General features: G+C 37.8%; 1 protein-coding gene across 7 annotated transcripts in view; it reads left to right on the top strand.

Annotated features, from left to right (window-relative positions):
• The first annotated feature begins 6,517 nt into the window (after window positions 1–6,517).
• The window catches only part of LOC117299067 (kinesin-like protein KIF21A), a 63,275-nt gene continuing 46,320 nt past the window's right edge, over window positions 6,518–23,472 (top strand). For all 7 annotated transcript variants that reach the window (XM_033782478.1, XM_033782476.1, XM_033782475.1 and 4 more), the window contains exons 1-6: window positions 6,518–7,033; window positions 16,147–16,326; window positions 17,255–17,480; window positions 18,273–18,332; window positions 22,483–22,575; window positions 23,089–23,214. In XM_033782478.1, the coding sequence (XP_033638369.1) occupies window positions 6,981–7,033; window positions 16,147–16,326; window positions 17,255–17,480; window positions 18,273–18,332; window positions 22,483–22,575; window positions 23,089–23,214 (738 nt within the window). In that variant the 5' untranslated portion in view covers window positions 6,518–6,980. The remainder of the gene's footprint in view (window positions 7,034–16,146; window positions 16,327–17,254; window positions 17,481–18,272; window positions 18,333–22,482; window positions 22,576–23,088; window positions 23,215–23,472) is intronic.

Genomic DNA, 23,472 nt, shown 5'->3' with positions numbered 1-23,472 from the left:
TGTGAACAGCTGCTATACGAGAATGCTTCGCTGTGTTAAACAGATTCATTGGGAGAGGCATGTCACAAACCTGGAACTCTACGATGGACTACCGAGAGTTACATGTGTGTAGCACCAAGATTCGGGCAAGAAGGCTGAGGCTACATGTAGCAGGTCACTGCCTCAGACATGCTGAGCTGGCAGTGAGCAAGCTCGTGCTTTGGGCCCCTACTCAAGGTCACTGTTCCCGAGGTAGACCACAAACCACCTATGTGGACACCTTGTGCCGGGACTCTGGACTGCGTCGGGAAGAGCTGCGTACAGCAATGGAGGACCAACGTGTTTGGAGGGCAATCATCCGATGCTCCGCATCGACTGAATGAATGAAAACTATTGGTAATAATAATGTCAAAATAATTGTTGGCATAAAAACTTACTTTGGTCAGAACTAAAATAGCTTTTGAGGAAAAGGTAATTTTTTGTTCAAATAATAAAATGCTCAGCCCCTTAAAGACAGTGGACACTATTGGTAATTGTCAAAGACCAGTCTTTTGACTTGGTGTATCTCAACATACATAAAATAACAAAACTGTGAACATTTTGGCTCAATCGGTCATCGAAGTTGCGAGAAAATTATGAAAGAAAAAACACCCTTGTTGGACGAATTTGTGTGCTTTCAGATAGGAATAAAAGATACTAGCTAGAAGTCTTTTATTATTTTAGTGAGAAATTACCTTTTTCTCAAAAACTTTGTACTGCAGAGGGAGCTGTTTCCCACAATGCTTTATAACTATCAACAGCTCTCCAATGCTCGTTACCAAGTCAGTTTTTAGTTAATATTTGTTTAGAGTAACTACCAAATGTGTACCTTCCCTTTAAAACTATTGAGTAATAAGTCAAAATAATTGTTGGCATAAAAACTTACTTGGTAAGAACTAAATTAGCTTTTGAAAAAAGGGTAATTTTTTATTCAAATAATAAAATGCACAGCCCCTAAAAAAAACTGTACACCATTGGTAATTGTCAAAGACTAGTCTTCTCACTTGGTGTATCTCAACATTAAAACAAAACAACATACCTGTCAAATTTTAAACTCGATTGGTCGTCGGAGTTGCAAGAAACAACACACCCCCTCAGATGCTTAGGTCTTAAATTCAATTCAAATATTAATAATGTGGTAAATTACTTCTTTCTCAAAAACTACGTTACTTCAGAGTCGGAGGGAGCCGTTTCTCAAAAATGTTTATACTAATAACAGCTCTCCATTGATTGTTAACAAGTAAGCATTTGCTAACAGTGATTACCAATAGTGTTATGTGCCTTTAAGAGCACAGTATCAATGGACCCTTCCCATGAAATATGCTAATTACATTCATTCATGCATACAGACCCTGTTGGCAAACGCCATAGAGTTGTGCACTAAGCAGACGCGCAATCGCGTCTGCGTCACGCACCCATTAGCCGTGTACAAAACAGCGCGATGTTCCCTCATTTTGCCAACCAAAACGTTAGTGTGCACACGCTACGTGCAATTTATGTATTTCACGGGAAGGGTCTATTTGGGATTGAAAAGTTACTTGTGTTTGTATTATAAACTTTTAAAAACACTGAAAACCTTTGGTAATTGTCAAAGACCTGTCGTCTCACTTGGTGTATCTCAAGTTCTCAACATATTCATAAAGTTTGAGCTCAATTGGTCGTTGAAGTTGGGGGATAATAATGAAAGAAAAAACACCCTTGCCACACGAAGTTGTGTGCTTTCAGATGCTTGATTTTGAGACGTCAAAATCTAATTTCGAGGTCTTGAGATCAAATTCGAAAAAAATTACCTCTTTCTTGAAAACTACGTTACTTCAGAGGGAGCCGTTTCTCACACTGTATAACATGTATGCTTATAATTAAACAATTAAGATTGTATTTGAGATGATTAGGGCTAAATATACAATATTTTGTTTTTGACTTTGTTTCAAAAGTTTAATGGAAAAGAAACATAATTTTTTGTCTTTCTTTGGTTTCAGTTAAAAAGGGAGCCAGATTTCATGGTCGCGTGTAACTTTGTATAATTTGTAAATATTGTTTTCATAACAAAGACTTAAAAAGTTAAATTTAAAAAAAAGTGTATTCTTTCCATTTATGTTTTAAAGGATTTGGGAACTTTTTGAAAATGTCCATAGATTTACATTAAACTTACAGGGTTTGAAGATAATGATAGTGGAAAGCTTCCCTTCAAATATTACTTACTGAGGTGCTGTAGTTTTTGAGAAATGAGTAAAACAATGTCATGAAAATACGTTTGTAAATGCTTAAAATAATTTGGTCTCAAAATTATTTTCATGACAATTACCAATAGTGTCCAGTGTCTTTAAAGGATTTGGGTACTTTTTCAAAATGTCCATAGATTTACATTAAACTTACAGGGTTTGAAGATAATGATAGTGGAAAGCTTCCCTTCAAATGTCACTTACTAAGGTGCTGTAGTTTTTGAGAAATGAGTAAAACAATGTCATGAAAATATGTTTGTAAATTATTAAAATAATTTTCGTCTCATGAGACGAACATTATTTTCATGACATTGTTGTACTCATTTCCCCAAAACTACAGCACCTCAGCACGTAATATTTTCAGGGAAGCTTTCTACCATCATTATCTTCAAATTGTGTAAGTTTAGTGTAAATCTGTGGACATTGTGTTTTCTGTACTACAAAAGTTACAACGACCCTTTAAAGGCAGAGTTTACTTTTAATATCATTGTCAAACCCTCACTTGGTGTATCCTAACATTATGCATCAAATAACAAACCTGTGAAAAGTTTGGCTGAGTTTATTGTTGATCAAAGTTGCAAGAAAATGGTAAAAGATAAGTCTTGTTGCGTAAAATGTTGTGCTTTTATATGCCTGAGAAATGTGGCTTTTGTTTTTTCAAACAAAGGATCATCAGTCACTATTTGAAGGAAAAGTACATGTAGGAATAGGTTGGTTATCACTCATGTCTGAGATTAGCAATCCAATTACAGGGCCTAACTTATTGGGGATGCTAAGCACAAACATTAATTGCTTAGCATGAACTTTCTTCCTTGTTAAAAACAGAATTACCAACCAAAGTTTCCATTTGCTGCATATTGCTTGTTACTGGCATTCAGCTGTTGTTTGCTAAATCCTGAAAGTCACGTTGAAATTTGGTTGGTAATCCTGTTTCTATCAAGGAAGAAATTTCATGCTAAGCAACATTTTGTGCTTTTTAGCAGCTCTATGATATTGGGCCTAGATGAGAAACTGCTTTGGATTTTCACAGGTTAGTTTTATTGTATTTATCTAACATGGCTAAAATAATTGTATGGTTTCAAAAAAACAATTAGGTATACTTTGCCTTTAAGAATGGATAATTTCTTAACGGCAGTGGACACTATTGGAATTGTCAAAGACTAGCCTCCACAGTTGGTGTATCTCAACATATGCATAAAATGACAAACCTGTGAAAATTTGAGCTCAATCGGTCATCGAAGTTGCGAGATAATAGTGAAAGAAAATAAACCTTGTCGCACAAAGTTGTGTGCAGTTAGATGGTTGATTTCGAGACCTCAAGTTCTAAATCTGAGGTCTCGAAATCAAATTCGTGGAAAATTACTTCATTCTCGAAAACTATGGCACTTCAGATGGAGCCGTTTCTCACAATGTTTTATACCATCAACCTCTCCCCATTACTCATCACCAAGAAAGGTTTTATGCAAAACAAATATTTTGAGTAATTACCGATAGTGTCCACTGCCTTTAGATTCTCATGTTATTTAAAATGAGTTTAATTTGTAGTGATTGCATGTAATGCAATTTAAATTTAGAGTTTATTTTTAAATTATATGCTTATCTTGAAGATCTAATCTTGTGTGGTTGTTGCCTTGGATCGGTCGCGTTGGTCTTTGAAAAGCGTTTGTAACCGTTTGTTATAAAATGCATATGGGTAGAAAGATGTTGTAAAAGTAGAATACAATGATCCATACAAACATGCCTCTAAATTGCACGGTTTTCCTTTTACCTCATCAACTAACACGGTTGGCCAATTATGGGAGTCAAATTTTTGAGTCCCATAATTATGTGCTATCTGCTTTTCACTCTTTTCTCATGACCGAGATGGCTGAACGATCTCGAACTGTTACCCATTTGTTTGTCAGATGGTGGATTACAATAAGTGCTTAAAGGCAGTGGACACCATTGGTAATTGTGAAAGACTAGCCTTCACAGTTGGTATATCTCAACACATGCATAAACTAATAAACCTGTAAAAATTTGAGCTCAATCGTTCATCGAACTTGCGAGATAATAATGAAAGACAAAAACACCCTTGTCACGCGAAGTTGTGTGCATTTAGATGGTTGATTTCGAGACCTCAAGTTCTAAATATGAGGTCTCGAAATCAAATTCGTGGAAAATTACTTCTTTCTCAAAAACTATGGCACTTCAGAGGGAGCCGTTTCTCACAATGTTTTATACCATCAACCTCTTCCTACTACTCTTCACCAAGAATGGTTTTATGATAATAATTATTTTGAGGAATTAATTACCAATAGTGTCCACTGCCTTTAAATTGCCTAATGTTTTGTTAGCAAAAACCAATTCTGTAATGTTCCTTATAAGCATTGTATACTTTGTACTTTCCAAAGTTTCCAGAGTTATGTAAACAAAATCAAAGACAAATCACTCGGGTTGAATTCAAACCCACGACCTTTGCAATTCAAGAGCAGATTATTTCTAGACCACCGAGTTAGCCTAATTGCTAGAGGCAGTTTAAATCCTCAGCAGCGGGTACCACAACAATTTAATATATATTTTTTTCCTTTTCTGTTTTTCTTAACAATAACTACATGTTTGCAAAGGTTGTGGGTTCAAATCCCATCCAAGTGATTTTCCTGACCATACAGTGCTTACTATAAATGATTCTAAGGCTAAAAACCATAATTGTATACTTTACTTTATGTATTACCAAATCAGCAGTCCAATGTAAATATTATGTAATATTTCAGATGCACATGTATCTCTGGCTGATAGGTCTATATCCTGCTTAATTAATTTGCAAATCAGACATTGTTGAGCAACATTTTCTTTTTATAGACGAGGTGACCTGTGACATCACATGTTTACAAAAGAGCCACAGAGCCTGGACTTCCTGCAGGCACGATCTGTACACAGCCTATTATGGAAGAAAACATAAAATCTTATATTTTATGGAGATTGCACTGTCTAATTCTTATCAACTTTGGATATGATGAAAGGGGGCACATCTCAAAACTTGAGCAGCTTTTACTTTCACAATTCTTGGATTTATGTGGAAATTATAACACAAAATATAAACTTTCCCATATGACCTGTGCAGTATCTTGCCTGCCAGAATACCCAAATAATGTACAAGGTCACACTTATTGTAAACAAAGTTTACATGGTCTATAAGCTTGTACAATGTATGAAATTGGGCCCGTTATTAAGCTGTTGATGCTATACTATAACGACTTTAGAAACGACTTTCAGTTTAAGAGAAAATTGAAATGTTCTTTTGAAATTTAAATGATATGTTTTTCAGCCAAAGTGAGTTATTGAAGGAATTTAGCGATTATTGTATTCTATTTGACAAGCTTTGCAATTCTATGTTTTAAAAGTGTCCTTATTTAGAATAATGAAATGTGAATTATCATTGTTTAATGTCGTCTTGCAAAGGTTTGATTTTGAAATAAAATAGCATAAAAACATATGATTATTGTTGTAATAATTATTTGCCAAATTGTTGTTGTTTTGTAAGGTGTACATGCAACAATGTATGAGAAACCTCTGCCGGGTAGTAAGGTGAACAGAATCTTTCCAGACAAACTTTTGGTAATACAAACTTTTGGTAAGGTTCTTTACTTGCACTTTGTTACTTTTCTATTACTGTATCATGTACTTAAAGGGAAGGTACATGTTTGGTAATTGTCAAAGACCAGTCTTCTCACTTGGTGTATACCGACATAAGCATAAAATAACAAACCTTTGAAAATTTGAGCTAAATTGGTCATCGTAGTTGCGAGAAAATGATGAGAGAAAAAATTTGGACGAATTTGTGTGCTTTCTGAGAAATTACCTCTTTCTCAAAATCTATGCTACTTCAGAGGGAGCCGTTTCTCACATTTGTTTTTAAAAGCTATCAACAGCTCTCCAATGCTCGTTAGAAAGTCAGTTTTTAAGTTAATATTTGTTTTGAGTAATTACCAAACAGGTACCTTCCCTTTAATAAACTTGGGCTCCTCTCAAGCGCAGTTATAGTATAGATGCCGTCTAGCATGAAAGACAAGTCCGTCCTTTGTTTGAAGCTTTTCAACCAAGAAATTTTGAGAAAGAGGTAATTTCTCTCTCAAATACATAAAACAAACTTCAGTTGAAGCCTTTTATACAAGCTTTCTGTGGAAGTTTGGGTGGCTTTTTGGTAAAATTTTGACCACGAGAGGGCGCACTCCTACGTTATCCAGAGATTTCCAAAAAAGAGAGTCGCGCCATCATCATCACACACATCGTGCATATGCAATGCATGCAAGACTCAACTCGACCAACTGAACTGTAGTAATTTCGTCTTTAAATTGCGGATTTTCAATATGCTTTTACATTCTTTGGTGGCTTAAAGAACAAATTTAACACCAGGTGGATGGTACTCGGAGTGGCTTCTCGCTGAAATAATAGAGCTTTGCTGCAACCTAACGTGTGTGTTAAGTTCAGGTTCTCGTACAACTCAACTCAACTGCTGCATGCTGCTGCACACACCCACCGTTGTAAACAGTACACAGACGGGCATGACACTGGCTGGCAGGAAGAGACGAATAAACACTGGATCCTACACGCAATGAATGTGACCTACGGACGGAAGGCCCATTTTAGAAGGACTGTTGAACGGCTAGTCATTTTAGTCTTCGTCTGTTTGCCAGCTTGAAGTTGTGTTTAATTTCATGTATTTTTAAAAGGAACGTGTGGGAAGAAAATACTGCCAAAATGCCGGAAGTTAAAGATGACTTCGACACGTCAAGTGTTCGTGTGGCACTCAGGTAAGTTAACAATTATATCATTGATTATTTTTTAATTTGTATTGTAAATGTGTGTACTGTTTAGTGATGTTTTATGGAGGTAGAAATAGTTAAACCATGGAGGTAGAATTCTACCTCCATGGTATGATGGTTAAACACAATCAAAAGTTTCACAAGCATACAAACGGTATGCTGCCCTGGGATGGAGGGGGCGTTAAAGATCTGTTTTTGTCTTTCTCTGTATTAATTTAAATGGTTCAATTCAACTAGTAAAGTATACTATATAATTTTTATGCATTTTTGTTTAGCTTACAATTTCAATTAAGTAAACTAAACTTGAAACTTGAATACAATTGGTATTTTAAAATGATTTGCACCAACTCAAAGTGCTGTTATATTTGTTTAGTTAGGGTTAGTAGATGACTATTGTCAGTATTTAGTATAAAATAACACAGGCATAATCATGATAATAAGGGGATCTTGGCATGCTTGGCAGACTCTGTAAGAAAGGGGAATTATTTAAAACACAAATTTGATGTCTCTAAATACCAAAACCATGGAGGTAGAAAATTATATTTCTACCATGTCTACTCCGAAAAATTAAGAGTCCTGGGCAGGCCCGTCCACCCAGCACCGCCCCACCGTGGCTACAACACTACAGCACCGCCCCACCGTGGCTACAACACTACAGCACCGCCCCACCTTGGCTACAACACTACAGCACCACCCCACCGTGGCTACAACACTACAGCACCGCCCCACCTTGGCTACAACACTACAGCACCGCCCCACCGTGGCTACAACACTACAGCACCGCCCCACCGTGGCTACAACACTACAGCACCGCCCCACCGTGGCTACAACACTACAGCACCGCCCCACCGTGGCTACAACACTACAGCACCGCCCCACCGTGGCTACAACACTACAGCACCGCCCCACCGTGGCTACAACACTACAGCACCGCCCCACCGTGGCTACAACACTACAGCACCGCCCCAACGTGGCTACAACACTACAGCACCGCCCCAACGTGGCTACAACACTACAGCACCGCCCCACCGTGGCTACAACACTACAGCACCGCCCCACCGTGGCTACAACACTGACTGACAGTATGAACAACAGAATGGAAGTTTGCAAATCTTCAGATTGTTTTTTCGGACGTTGCAGTTTTACATGATGTACAATACATTTACTCATCAAGATGATTGTTCAAAGATGATGAACAGGGTTGTACAATGTATTTTCTAATAGACTGCACATGGGCAGGAAACACTAGGCCCATTCAACAGAAAGCCTTTCTGGACATTACAACTTTAAAATTGTGTAAACAGCCTAAACTTGGGTTGTTATAATAGCAAACATAATCAAATTACATGATTCAAAGAGAATTTTAAAAATTTCTTCTAAGAAAACTGTCAAAACTGTAATTTTTCAACACACGATTCGCGATACGCTTGAATGTTCTGAGAGTATTAACTGTGTACATGAACACATGTACATTGTACATTTAGTCGAGTATTGCTATCCCCACAACATGTACGTACTTGATGTGAACATCTGGTCAAAACAAAGTGAGGAAGTGACTTAATTTTCTATGACACTGTTGAGCCATATCCACTGGCATTTAGAATTAGGTGGGCATTAAATGGATTGCCTCAATTTCCTATTGATGAAGGACAAACCGTTGGAGTGATTCGGAGGTCTGACGGTGACACACAGACACTGGGGGGGGGGGGGGGGACACACTAAGCCTTGCAACATGTGAATGAGGGGGAGGGTGGGCGGGCCTGCCCAGGACAATTTTTGCCCTGCACTCATGGCACTCATGTTGTACACATGGAGGATGTGTAATTGTGTTCTTATTCCTCTTTGGGTGTACACTGTTGTATGCTAGGGCAAGCCTACGTAACTGCCCAGTGACTGCACCTGACATGCCTGAGGGAAGTGTGTGGAACTTGGAAGTAGGTTGTCTTTAACCGTGTTAATGTGATGAGTTCACAGTGAGTCATGACTCACAGCCCTGGTCATAATGGTCATACCCTGTTATTGTTTGCAGTTCAAGTGCATCATAAAACCAGACACATATTCTGGTTCATACACGGGCCTATTAAATTATTGCTATCAATGGTCCGATAGGCTACATGTATGCACACTCCAATGCCTCAAAACATTTTCGCAAGTTGTCGCATTGTTACATGTACGTAGCAGAACATGCCAAATTCCATGGGTCTCTGACCGCAAGCAAACTAAGACACTGGATGCTCCGGAGAAGGGAATTCCTCGCCTACATGTACATGTGTGGCAGCATATAATTTCACTGGTTAGCAGGGAATGTTTGCTTATAATATAAGTGCGCGTGTGTATTTCATCCACATTTCACTAGTTATTCTTCGCTATACACAGGTACATGTAGTGCAGAAATTTGATTGACAGTAAGCAGAGACATGACATTGGGCCCAGATCCTCACTAGATTGTGGAACAGATAATTCATTTTGCTTGCCAGGCCTGTGTACTGTGTATGCTTCAATTTATTGAACCCCAGGCATTTTCTCCTATGCAACGGGTAGGCCGGATTAGGGTTAGTGCATAGGAGGAAACTGTAAGGGCATCAAGGCAATGACCAAGGGGCATGGAGGCAATCGCCTTCATTGCTGCCATGAGGCGTGCATTCTATTGTACACTGTCCAATGTAGGTTGATTTGAGATTATAACTGTGCATTGCATGACTGAATCTGTCAGCTAATGTATAGACTTGGCACACCTGATTCCTATCCCTGGAAATCTAATGAAGTGAAACCCACGCAGCTGTTAATCAATTGTTACTCATTGTCATGTGGCACACTTTATTGCATTCTTTATTCAGACCTGGGATAATCCCTGTAGGCTGTGTGCAACAGGTAGCCTTGGTTTAAAGGCACTGCTGAAAGAGCTATGATTATGAAAAAGCTTTAAAGGCACTGGACATGTTTGATTATTGTCAAAACAATGGGGCCTAGTATTATCACTTCACTTGGTGTATCCCTACTGCCAACATGTAAATGAGTATTTTGTCATTTGAGAAACAAGCCACAACAGGCCACCAGGCATGCCAGGGATGACATTTTCAACAACAAAACAATTTTTATTGTTCAAATGCCATCAGAAAGGGGTTAGTTAAAAGAAAACGTTGCAATTTATTTTCAATAAACAAACTACACTTTTATAGGGGGCCTACTCCCTTTTCTCAGTTTCGTTTTCTCATACATTTATCTTGGTGTTTCTACTCTTACAACTTAAAGCCATTGGACACGTTCGGTAAACAGTATTGTCCAAAGGCCCACAGTTCGTCACAACTTATATAAAATAACAAACCTGTGAAAATTAAGGCTCAATTGGTCTTTGGAGTCGGGAGAAAAAAAACGGGAAAACCCACCCTTGTTTCCGCACGTTTCGCCGTGTCATGAAATGTGTTTTAAATGTAAAAATACGTGTAATTCTCGATATCGAGAATTGATCATTTTAATGGATTCTCAAAAAGTAAAGCATTTCATGGAATACTATTTCAAGAAGTCTTTCACCATTACATAAGTACCTTCTGTAAACCCTGTAAGTTATTTGTTAATCTGTGAACTTATTTTTTTCTGTTTCGAAAGTGTCCAATGGCTTTAAGAAGGTATTTAAGGGGTTTTAAAGACACTGGACACTATTGGTAGTTTTCAAAGACCAGTCTTCTCACTTGGTGTATCTCAACATTTTATGCATAAAATAACCAACCTGTGAAAACTTGAGCTCAATCGGTCGTCGAAGTTGCGAGATAATAATGAAAGAAAAACAACCTTGTCACACAAAGTTGTGTGCATTCAGATGCTTGATTTTGAGACCTCAAATTCTAAATCTGCGGTCTCGAAATCAAATTCGTGGAAAATTACTTCTCGAAAACTACTCCACTTCAGAGGGAGCTGTTTCTCACAATGTTTTATACTATCAACCTCTCCCCATTATTCGTTACCAAGTAAGGCTTTATGCTCATAAATATTTTGAGTAATTAGGCCTACCGATAGTGTCCACTGCCTTTAACAGCAATGAATCTTGGATTGATGCTCTTTTCAAATGTATTAAAAATAAAACATAGGCGTCCAGTTTGCTTAGAATCATAAGCCTAATTGGTCATCGAAGTGCAAGACAATAATGAAAGAAAAAAAAACACTCTTGTTGCATACATTATTTGTTTATTTCCGGATACCTGAGAAAGGCTTCAGGCTTGAAGTCTTGTATTTAACTCGGATTCAATGTATTTTTGTTAGAAATTACAAAAATTCCCAAAATCGTTACTTTAGAGGGTTTTGTTTTTCACTACATTCAGCTTCCTAGTGCTCTTTAAAAAAAAGGTTTGATGGTCAATACTTTGTTTTTAATTTACAAAACTTTCCCAGTGCCTTTAACATTTAAGGTCACTGTTGAAAGAACTCTAAAAAGCTTCCAAGTCACCAGGTAGGGGTTTGTCATTCAGGTTTACTGGGGACATTGATAACTAGTGTCAGATTTATCAGATTATCATCATAAAAATTGGGTTTGAAGTTGGAAAGTTTACAAAAGCTGTGTTCAACAATGGAAAACATTGTTGGGAAGAAGAGTGTCCCTAAATCCTGAAGAATTGATTCTGGGATCATCAAGAAAAACCTGTGGACTGTATTTTTTTTTAATGAAATCAAGTTAATAATAATAAATAATATTTGAGTTTATAGCGCTTTTTCACTCCCGAATGGGTGTCTCAAAGACTTCAAATTATTACTCCTGGTCGCTGGGCCTTAATTCACTCCTTAAACCATCTCAGCTCCCTGGGGAGTATACAACCTTGTGCAACAAATGCGCTACTCAGCTAAATAAATCACAAGAACCATCTCTGCCCTCACAGGTCCCCATTTACCCCTGGGTGGAGAGAAGTAATAATAGTTAGGTGTCTTGCTCAGGGACACAAATGTCACGACCGGGATTCGAACCCACACACTGCTGAACAGAATCAGCAGAGCTTGAATTCGCTGACTCTTAACCGCTCGGCCACGACACCCTACCCCACAAGTTCTTTTAAATGTACAAGTACGTATGTAGGGTCATACATTACATTGTTTTTTTTCACAATTTAGGCATTTAGAACAAATTTTCAATAAAGTTACATTGTATGATGTAGTTGCTTAGAACTGTGAAGTTTCCAGCTGAATACTGGAAGACAGTATTTTTTATCAAGAACGTCAAAATAGACGTGTACCAAGATAATGGGAAATGACTACTCAAGCCCTAAAAAAATTTAAATCCCAGAGCTTGATAAAATCAGGATTTTTTTGCACTAGGGCCCTAGGCTTGTTTATTTTAGGCAAAGTCAATTATCATAGTTCCCATATAGGCCTACATTGTAAGTTTGGTTTGCGATTCGACATCATGCAAAATCTAAATCTATTTTGAATGAAGACAACTCAAGGTTTCGGTCAATAATGCTCGTAGGTGTAGAAATTACCTCCATGGAATTGCCCTACTACCATGACTAAAATGTATCACCAGTAAAACCACTGAGTAAAAAAGTCACAGTATGTTAAATATTAAGTTTTCAAGTTGGGAAAAATGCAGCTCTATGGAGTCCCAGGGATCGAGTTTTGTTGATCAGTCTGTTGTTTTTTGTTGTACTTTTGGCTAATATATAAAAAGCTGAAGAGCAGTGCTGTAGACTTGTGGACAAGTCGTTCAATGTCTGCGCGGTGATAGCGTTCCGACCCTCCCCGCGATTCCCGTAGTATTGTACTACTGGCTGCTGTCACGACTACGGTCTCATTTAATGGGGAGTAGAAGTCGGCAACCAACAGTTCGGGCGAGAGTAGCATTGCCACAACTCAACTATCTCACTGCGTGCTACCATTAACGACTTGTCCACGACTTGTCCACAAGTCTACATGTGCTGGGGTTGAGCCTATAACCACAGTGTGTTTTGGTTCAACATTGTTCATTGTACATGTACTTGTATTGCAAACTGGTACTCCATGGCCATACTTGGTGTGAGTATCAGCTGAAGTCAAGTGTTTGTTGTTCTTGCTAACTCAATCTTAACATCACTTTGTAACCTAAGCCCCTAGGGAGACAGACCCCTGCTGGAATGCCAATTTAAGTGCACCCTGTGGACCAGAAGATTAGGGGTGGATCAAGTTAAGACAACTTCTCTCCAAACTTGCCTCAGAACCTCTTGAGGCATATTTCAAAGGTCCACTTCGTAGTTTGGGATACAATAGGCCTACACTCATTTTCCAAGACCCCAATGTCCCATACTTCTCCCAAAACTTGCCTCAAAACTTCCAGGCCTAACCAAATCACATTTCCAAGGTCTACATTTGTACTTCAGTTTGGGATACACTCATTTTCCAAGACCCCAATGTCCAGTACATTTACAGCTGGCTTGAATTTGAGGAAAAATCTACAAGATCCACAAGAATCTCGTTGAGATACACTCATTTTCCAAGACCCCAAGACTGCAAGACTTGTAGTATGTTGCTTAGAATCTTTATTGGACCGTTTTACAAGACTAGTGCAGGTTCATGTAGAATCAAAATGAGGAGAGTCAGACTAAACTCAAATCAGGACACAGTTTGATCATATAAAGTGTATTTTAAACACACATTACATTTAACTAATCTTGAGACATTTTAGTGGTGGGGGTGAACGGCCTACTCGCCAGGATTGGAATTGTATTTGTGAGGCTCAAACCGCACAAATGATTCATTCTTTTGTAACAAAGATGTTAAATTGAAGAAAAAAAGAAGAAAAAAAAGACAACCAGACTTGCAATGTCTTGAGTTTACTGGCCCAACACTGAAACTACTGGCCTAGGGCCGGTGATCCAGTGTAAAATTTGAGCCCTGATTTACAAAGGGGCTCTCGAGTCTGATGCCCTTCTTCAAGACACACTTAGTTATTTTTTTCCCCAGTAACTAAAGGACGTAATAAAACATGAAATGGCCCCTAACAAAAAAGTCTGGCAAGGCGCTGAAAAAGATTTAAATTGTACTATTAAAAGAGTATAGTACGTGTATGTTTGTTCACCTAAGTTGTCTTTAAATGGCCAGGCATCAAAATGGCAACATTTAGGCAACATTTATACTACACACTTAATTTATTTTACTGCTTAACATGCTCAATACACTGTTGATTTAAGGAAATAATTTTGTTTTTACTAGACTTACATTGTAGTACGGCATTTTATGACCAACATTTTGATTTTAATCTGTTTCTGTTCACAATGTTCAAGATATTATGCATTGGTACACTGTGTATTGTTACAATAAATTGAAAATTGAAAAACACAAGAACACCAGACTTGTCTGGTCATGACTTTTTACACACACATGTTTAGTGGACGACATGTAATTGCTTTTAAAAAATATGTGGCCTCAGGCCTGTAGTCCATTTTTAAAATTCAAGCCCATACATGTAAATTAAAAAGTTGAGTGTTCACAACCTGGTGAAATGAGTCATGTTTTTGTACGATAAAACACTGTACCACGTACAAATATTACTTTGCAGTGATTTTTTCAGCAGTGTACAAATTACATAGGATGTACGTACACTGTCACTGTAGGCCTACAACGTCATGCACTGTGACTGTGCCTGTTCATGTACTTCGTTGGGAATCAATAAAAAACATTGTGTTAAAATTGATTGTTGGTGTTTTATTTGTGGTCATTGTTGATGTACAATGTACAGTGTAGAAACATGACGTACATATGTAGCTAAGTATCTATCTCTACTACAGATCTTTAAAACAAATAAAATCCCTGTGGATGTTCTTTTAAATTTAGGTTCTTGAAGTATGCACATGTAGTCGAACTTGTTTCCTATTGTCATATTTTGAATGAATTGTGTAGTCAACTTGCATACATGTACATTGTACATGTACGTGTACCATGTACAATAGCTTTACTTGTAAAGTGGTGGCTATCCGCTGTTGGAAATAAATTATTCTGAAAATTATTAATACATTTTTTGAATTTTTGAGTGGAATTTGCTTTTTTTCAGGAGAGCTAAAATCATTTTCTTCTCCTAAGACAAAAGTGTTTTTGTTACACTCTCAAAAAATACAGCACCTCAGCACGTGATATTTTAAGGGAAGCTGTGTACCCATCCTTATAAATACAGCACCTCAGCACGTGATATTTTAAGGGAAGCTGTGCACCCATCTTTATAAATACAGCACCTCAGCACGTGATATTTTAAGGGAAGCTGTGTACCCATCTTTATAAATACAGCACCTCAGCACGTGATATTTTAAGGGAAGCTGTGTACCCATCTTTATAAATACAGCACCTCAGCACGTGATATTTTAAGGGAAGCTGTGCACCCATCTTTATAAATACAGCACCTCAGACGTGATATTTTAAGGGAAGCTGTGTACCCATCTTTATAAATACAGCACCTCAGCACGTGATATTTTAAGGGAAGCTGTGTACCCATCTTTATAAATACAGCACCTCAGCACGTGATATTTTAAGGGAAGCTGTGTACCCATCTTTATAAATACAGCACCTCAGCACGTGATATTTTAAGGGAAGCTGTGTACCCATCTTTATAAATACAGCACCTCAGCACGTGATATTTTAAGGGAAGCTGGGTACCCATCTTTATAAATACAGCACCTCAGCACGTGATATTTTAAGGGAAGCTGTGTACCCATCTTTATAAATACAGCACCTCAGCACGTGATATTTTAAGGGAAGCTGTGCACCCATCTTTATAAATACAGCACCTCAGACGTGATATTTTAAGGGAAGCTGTGTACCCATCTTTATAAATACAGCACCTCAGCACGTGATATTTTAAGGGAAGCTGTGTACCCATCTTTATAAATACAGCACCTCAGCACGTGATATTTTAAGGGAAGCTGTGTACCCATCTTTATAAATACAGCACCTCAGACGTGATATTTTAAGGGAAGCTGGGTACCCATCTTTATAAATACAGCACCTCAGACGTGATATTTTAAGGGAAGCTGTGTACCCATCTTTATGGATCTTCAAACCTAAAGTGAACTAGATATATGTATGCATTGTGGTTGTGTCGTACACAAAAAAGGCCTTTAAAACGAAACCCTTTTGATTTGTTTTCTTAACAGGATTCGTCCCCAGTTGGCTAAGGAGAGGATAGACATGTGTCGAGTCTGCACCTCGGTGACCCCTGACCAGAACCAGGTCATGCTGGGTCAAGACAGGGCGTTCACCTTTGACAATGTGTTTGACCTTGACAGTCAACAGAACCAAGTCTACAACTCAACTGCACATTCGTTGATTGAGGGGTAATCTTTTCAAAATTTATTTTGTTCATCAGGAATAATTAAGTTATATCACACAAGCACGAGTGGAATACGGAAAAATATTGTGCTAAGAACTACATCCCATATGGGATGCAGACATGCTAAATGTTTCCGTATTCCACGAGCGCACGTGTGGTAACAAATTTATCTTCCAGTCACATGTTAGTCAACCTCATGAAAGAACAATGCACGCGCAAAGTTTTGATTTTAATTTTTTGCACTGACCTTATGTGGAGCGTGACGCATTTACACTCACAATACACAGAGTGCAATATTAAAACGATACGCAGAGTGAAATATTAAAACTGGGAACATCTACATGTAGGTTGGCTTGTAATCTGGTCATGTCTGATTGGAGGATTAGCTCATTCTGGAAGATAAAGAATATTATGGTGACGTTTGTGGCCAAGTGGTCTAGTTCACTGGATCCTACGTACATGTACATGACATTTGGTGTTGTCAGGGCTCGGCAGACTGTGGGTTTGATATCCGGTCTTGATAGGTTTGCTCTTGAGCAAGGCACTTACGTACATGTAGCCATAATTGCTTCGTAAAAAAGTACATGCCAAGAACCCCATGGAAAGAAAAAAAAGGAAGGAAGTTTAAGTTTTAGATGTGGGAGGAAAACCCACTCAGTAAGGTACATGTACATGTACCATAGGGGCTGAACATCCAATCATCATACATTTAGTGCCCCTGGTTGGATTTGAACCCGGAGCCTAGAGGCAAGACACCACTACACCAATCATAGTCAAAATTAGTATGAAGGTTTTCTTTGTTTCTGTAGATGTTTTGATGGTTACAATGCGACAGTGTTTGCCTACGGCCAGACCGGAGCCGGTAAAACCTTCACCATGGGTACAGGGTTTGAACCTGGAGTAACTTTGATGTTTTTGTTTTGTTTCTGTAGATGTTTTGATGGTTACAATGCGACAGTGTTTGCCTATGGCCAGACCGGGGCCGGTAAAACTTTCACCATGGGTACAGGGTTTGAACCTGGAGTAACTGAGGAGCAGCAGGGTATAGTCCCTAGGGCTGTCAAGCATTTATTTAATGGGATCGAACAAAGAAGAAACGAAGCTCTGGAACGGAGTGAACCCCCGCCTGAGTTTAAAATTCATGCACAGTTTATGGAGGTTAGTATTTAATAAGGATTCAAACTTTGCATTGTGGAAGTATGTGGTTTGCGGTGAGTGTCAGTACTGAAAAGAACCGGTGGTTGATAACGCAACATTTCAATCAGCATGCTCTGACTGTCTTCAGTGTTGAGATTTTTTTTTACATAAAAAGAGCATAATCTGTGCTTACCTCAATTATCTGAGGTTGTTGAGGTCTGTCAAAAAAGCTTACGTTAAGGACTCAAAATCTTCTACCTTGATTTATTTGAAAGGCATGGGCCGTCAAAATTGTCTTTGATAACTTGCAAGGTACCTCTTAGTTTAATAAAACGTATAAATAATCAAAATAGCTTTCACTTATGAAAATTATCAGTAATAAAACAGCTTGTTGATACAACCTTTGGTTCAAAAGTAGTAAAAGTAGAAACACAAAGAAATGCGAGAGAATAAAATTGAGAAAAAGGAGTTAAAGTCAAGTTGTTTATTGAAAGCTTATCAGCAAGTTTTGTTTGATGTGGTGCGATGTGTTTTCACTGTGGTGCCCTCTACAGGATTCTAAACGTACATTTTCACATAAAAGTTTATCTATTTATTCCCCTGGGTGAAGAGAAGCAATTATAGTAAAGTATCTTGCTCAAGGACACAAGTGTCATGACCGGGATTCAAACCCACACTCCGGTGACTTAATCACCAGAACTTTAATTTGATGCTCTTAAACACTCAGCCTTGACACTCTGCGTACATTGTGTCCGTTCGATTTATCAATGAAATGTTACAAATATTTGTTTTTGTTACTCATTTATATTACAGTTATACAATGAGGAGATCTTGGATTTATTTGATTCAACCAGAGATGTGGAAGGCAGTAGGGTAAGTATTTGCAAATATTGATATATTATTCTAGATGTCAATAATGGGTCTGAGCATGCCACTTACAAAGTTTAGAAATTCTGGTATGAATTTAAAAAAGATTAAAATACAAACAAATTATGTATAGACCCATTTTGAAATGTGATGCAAATGTTAAACAAATTTCACATTGATAGGCCTAGGGTATAAAAAAACTTGTAACACACCCTACCCAAGCCCAAGGGAATAATTGCTGGCACTTTCTCTATGTTTACATGTTTTTTAATTTCTCGTTTTTTAAAAGCTCTGCCACTAGATGGCAGCAGACCTACCAGGTAAGGGTGCACAGCAAACAATGGTAAATGCTAAAAATTCAAAAATCCTCAAAAAATATTAAGAAGTCTCTCAGCCTCTTGAAAATTAAATCAGATACATTGTCATACAACTAAACTTCAGATTTCTTCTCAATTTTTGGTTGGTCAGCATTTTGGAATTTTTGCTAATAACCCTGAAAAAAACACTCCCAAAAACTCATGCACACCGCTTGTTATCCTTGGAGAACTAGTGTCCAGTCCGTCCTGTTCCAGAACAGTTATGAAAAAACAAAATACACTTTGGCTAAATCTAAATACAAAATCAAAAACACGCAAAACACAAGGTATTTGCTGTCAGTGACCGTCACTCATGCTTCTCCTATTCCTAAGTTGTTGACATTACCTGGTGAAGAGCGCCCTCTCTTGGTGATTGGCAGATAGTCTAAAGTTTCCCATTACACATTTATTTTTGTTGCTGCCCTGCATTTACACATTTTAACAAAGTTTGTCAATTAGATTCAGATTATGAAAAGTTTACAGTTATCACAAAGTAACTTAGGATATGAATACAAATGAAATTTCACAATGATTTAGATTGAGAAGCTTAAAGTAGGACAACAATTAGGTTAAGGTTAGATTGCTTTACCCCTGATCATGCTGATACACCCGGCAAATGGGCATACCCCAGGGAATAAACCTTCATCACAGTGTAGCCATCTTGATTTTACTCCATTCCAACCTATTGTAACCAAACTGAGGGTGGACATAATAGTCTGGTGCCATGTTTGCGCGATGAATGTTAGCATTCATTACTGTTATTGGAAACATGGAACATGACCAAGATGGTGACAGCATGATAAAGTTCTATAGCCATCCCTGCTCTGGAGTAGGGGTGAACGGTAAAACCCTGAGGGATTCTTGAAATGTGAAGCCGGAAACCTAGTTCAATAGGGACCTAGGCTTGGACAGTGTTGATAGTTGTTGTAAACTTGGGGTAAAAAAACCCCGGGGCCTCCCCAGGGCTGTATTCCAAGGGGGATAAGAGATCAGACAAGTCATTAATGGTCTGCCACGGTGAGATAGTCGAGTTGTGGCGGTGCTCTCGCGAGATAACTGCTCTGGTGCGAACTTCTGGTTGCCCAACTTCTACTCCCCATTAAATGGGACCGTAGTCGTGAGAGCAGTTGTCTCGCAGAGCCAGCAGTCTCGTGAGAATACCGTGGGAATTGCGGGGAGAGTCAGAACACTATCACCGTGACAGGCATTTAACGACTTGTCCACAAGTTTAGTGCGAAAGCCAAACATGACAGCGTTTTACACTCTAGGGATGTAAGAGACTTGTAATATATTTCTTCCTCTTTCATAAAGGACTTTTGGAAAATTAGTGCATGACAAAACTGAAGTTGACCTTACAGTACATTTGTTATTCTTAACAATACAATGGTTTTTCAATATTATGATTGTCTCTAAGCTTTTGGTTTCAAAAGTCCATTGCATATCATTAAACAAATGCAATACATCTCGTTCAAAGTTGGTTTCTAAAGGTTAACCATTCTGTCCAGAGGGCAATTTGTGATGGTCTTGTTCATGATGTTTTAAAATAATTTGCACGTCAGGCTGACCTTAATGTACCCGATGATAGTACAAGTACATGTACTTATAGGACCTTATCAGATAGCCTATCAGTCTTTTTATGTCGGCCTGGTGAAGAAAATCAAACAGTATTTTGTTTCCACAAATAAAGAAATCCTGCTCAATGGTCTACTTCTCTGGTGCTTTGGATAATATATTGTTTCCAAAAGCTCTATGGAATATATAACCCCAGGGGTTACCAAACAGTAGAAATGGCATCATTTCAACATACCTTTGAAATTGTATCCAAGTTTCAGACTTTTTCGTTAGTAATAACTCTCACCCCAGGTGACCTAATGTACCTATTGAAATTAAACTCCAAATGTTGTAATAATAATTACACACCATTCGCAGCAGCTCAACTACAAGTAATTTTGGGAACGGTCTTAAAACTTGTTCAACTCTTGGGTTATTTGGATAAACACATACGGTACATAAGAAGCTCACATGAACAGTGTTCTCCCTTAAAGGATTTAGGTACATGTACTCTTTGTAACACAAAACATAATGTCCACAGATTTACATTAAACCTACACAATTTGAAGATAGTAGAAAGCTTCCCTGAAAATATTGCGTGCTGAGGTGCTGTAGTTTTTGAGAAATTAGTAAAACAATGTCATAAAAATAATTTTCAGTGATCTTGATCGAGAAGAAATTTACTTTAGCATGTTTGTGTTTCATGACATTGTTTTACTCATTTCTCAAAATCACAGCACCTCAGCAAATAATATTTTAAGGTATGCTTTCTACTATCATTATCCTTTAACGGTGTAAGTTTAGTGTAAATCTGTGGACATTGTGTTTTGTTTCCTACACAAAGTACCCAAATCCTCTAAACATCTTCTGATGTTACCCATGCATGTGTCAGTACTATTTGATGGCACATGGCCAAGATGCTACTTACAGTAATTGGCAATGAAGTACACACCCTATCGACTCACATCAATAACTGAAGTCAGTCTGTGATTAAGCAAGATTTATTCTCATCACTCTTCATTCACACTCAATAAGAAAGAGTTAAAAGTGCCTTAAAGGGTTTTGATACCTTTTGTAGATTTTTTAGTAGTTTTTTTTTGCCATGACATGAATTCCTACTCACTGTGATTGAAGTTACATGCAACATTCATGTAATTTATCTTTAGACATGTTAGAAGTTCATTAGTCATCAAATTTGTTGAGAAAAAAAAAATTAAAAATCACATTGCAATGTTTTTAGGAGAGTCGTGTAAATCTGTTTTTCGTGCCAAAATAATTTTCATCTCACAAAACTGTTTTACTCATTTCTCAAAAACTACAGCACCTCTGCAATTAATACATGTACTTTAAAGGATTTGTGTACTTTGTGTAGCACAAAATACGATGTCTACGGATTTACACGTACATTAAACCTACACTGTTTGAAGATTATGATAGTAGAAAGCTTATCTTAAAATACTACTTGCTGAGGTGCTGTATTTCTTGAGGATTGAGAAATACAATGTCACGGTGCTAAATTAATTTTCATCTTTAGAGACAAACATTATTTTTGTTACTTGTTTTACTCATTTCTCAAAAACTACAGCACTTCAGCAACAACAATTTTAAGGGAAGCTTTCTACCAGCTTTATTTTCAAACTGTCATGACTGTGAGTTTGGTGTAAATCTGTGGACATTGTGTATTGAGTGTTGAGTCATACAAAAAGTACCAATACCATAATACCCTTTAAAGGATTTGGGTTAGTTTTGTAATACAAAACACAATGTCCACAGATTTACATTAAACCTACACAGTTTGAAAATAATGATAGTAGAAAGCGCACCTAAAAATATTAGTTGCGGAGGTGCTGTGATGAAATGAGTAAAACAATATAATGAAAATACATTTTTACATGCTAAAACAATTTTCGTCTCATAATCACTGAGACAAAAACTATTTCCATGACATTGTTTTACTCATTTCTCAAAAACTACAGCACCTCGGCACGTAATATTTTCAGGGAAGTTTTCTACTATCATTATCTTCAAACTGTATGAGTTTAGTGTAAATCTGTGGACATTGTGTTTTTTTGTCCAACAAAAAGTACATCCCTTTTAATAATGGAAGCTTTCTACAGACCTAATGCATTGACATCATCCAGCCGCCATCTTACAGGTAAAACTTGACAGGCCAATCGAAACGCACATATTTGTACGCGCAGTGCACAGGATTGGCCAATGAACAACCTCCATTTTTTTTTTTTTGACAGCATAAGAAATCTCACATCAAGATTCATGAAGACGCCCAGGGAGGTATCTATGTGGTTGGCGTGACGACAAGAACTGTAGCATCAGAGCAAGAGGTAAGCGTCTCACTAAATTAACAGAGCTTTATTAATAAATATTGCGCACAAGACTTGAGCTCAATTTCATAGACCTGCTTAAAGGCATTGGACACTATTGGTAATTAGTCAAAATAATTATTAGCATAAAACTGTACTTGGTAACGAGTAATGGGGAGCTGTTGATAGTATAAAACATATTGAGAAATGGCTCCCTCTGAAGTGACGTAGTATTCGAGAAAGAAGTAATTTTCAGCGAATTTGATTTCAAAACCTCAAGATTTAGAATTTTTGAATACTTTGGCGTTCAATTGAGCTCAAATTTCCACAGGTTTGTTATTTTTGCTTAAGTTGAGATACACCAAGTGAGAAGACTTGTCTTTGACAATTACCAATAGTGTCCAGTTTCTTATAAAAAAGACTAGTAAAATCACATTGTACACAAGTTGGTCAGCTCTTTACTGTCCAAGGACCAAATATCATGCCTCGTTTGAACTCTGGTTTGAGGTTAGTGTGTTTTTTCTTTTCCTCTAGACGTTAGTGTGCCTCCAAGGTGGTGCGTTATCGAGGACGACGGCTAGCACCAACATGAACGCACAGAGCTCAAGATCTCACGCTATCTTCACTTTACATATCAAACAACAGCGTCTTGTAAAAGAGGTACAGTAGACATTCGTGAGAGAGAGTATTACTCGTTATCCTTGTTTTCAATGTGTTTAGTATTTAGTCGGGTGTCGTGGCCGAGCAGATAAGAGCACCGAACTCAAGCGCTGGTGTTTTTGTTCAGCAGAGTGTGGGTTAGAATCCCGGTCGTGACACTTGTTTCCTTGAGCAAGATACTTAACCATACCCTCTCTCCACCCCAGGGGTAAATAGGTACCTGCGAGGACAAAGGTGGTTCTTGTGATTGGTTTAGCC

The sequence above is a fragment of the Asterias rubens genome, chromosome 14 (genome assembly GCF_902459465.1).
Source record: "Asterias rubens chromosome 14, eAstRub1.3, whole genome shotgun sequence".
Classification (NCBI taxonomy): Eukaryota; Metazoa; Echinodermata; class Asteroidea; order Forcipulatida; family Asteriidae; genus Asterias; species Asterias rubens.
This window is presented reverse-complemented; position numbering and strand designations above follow the sequence as displayed.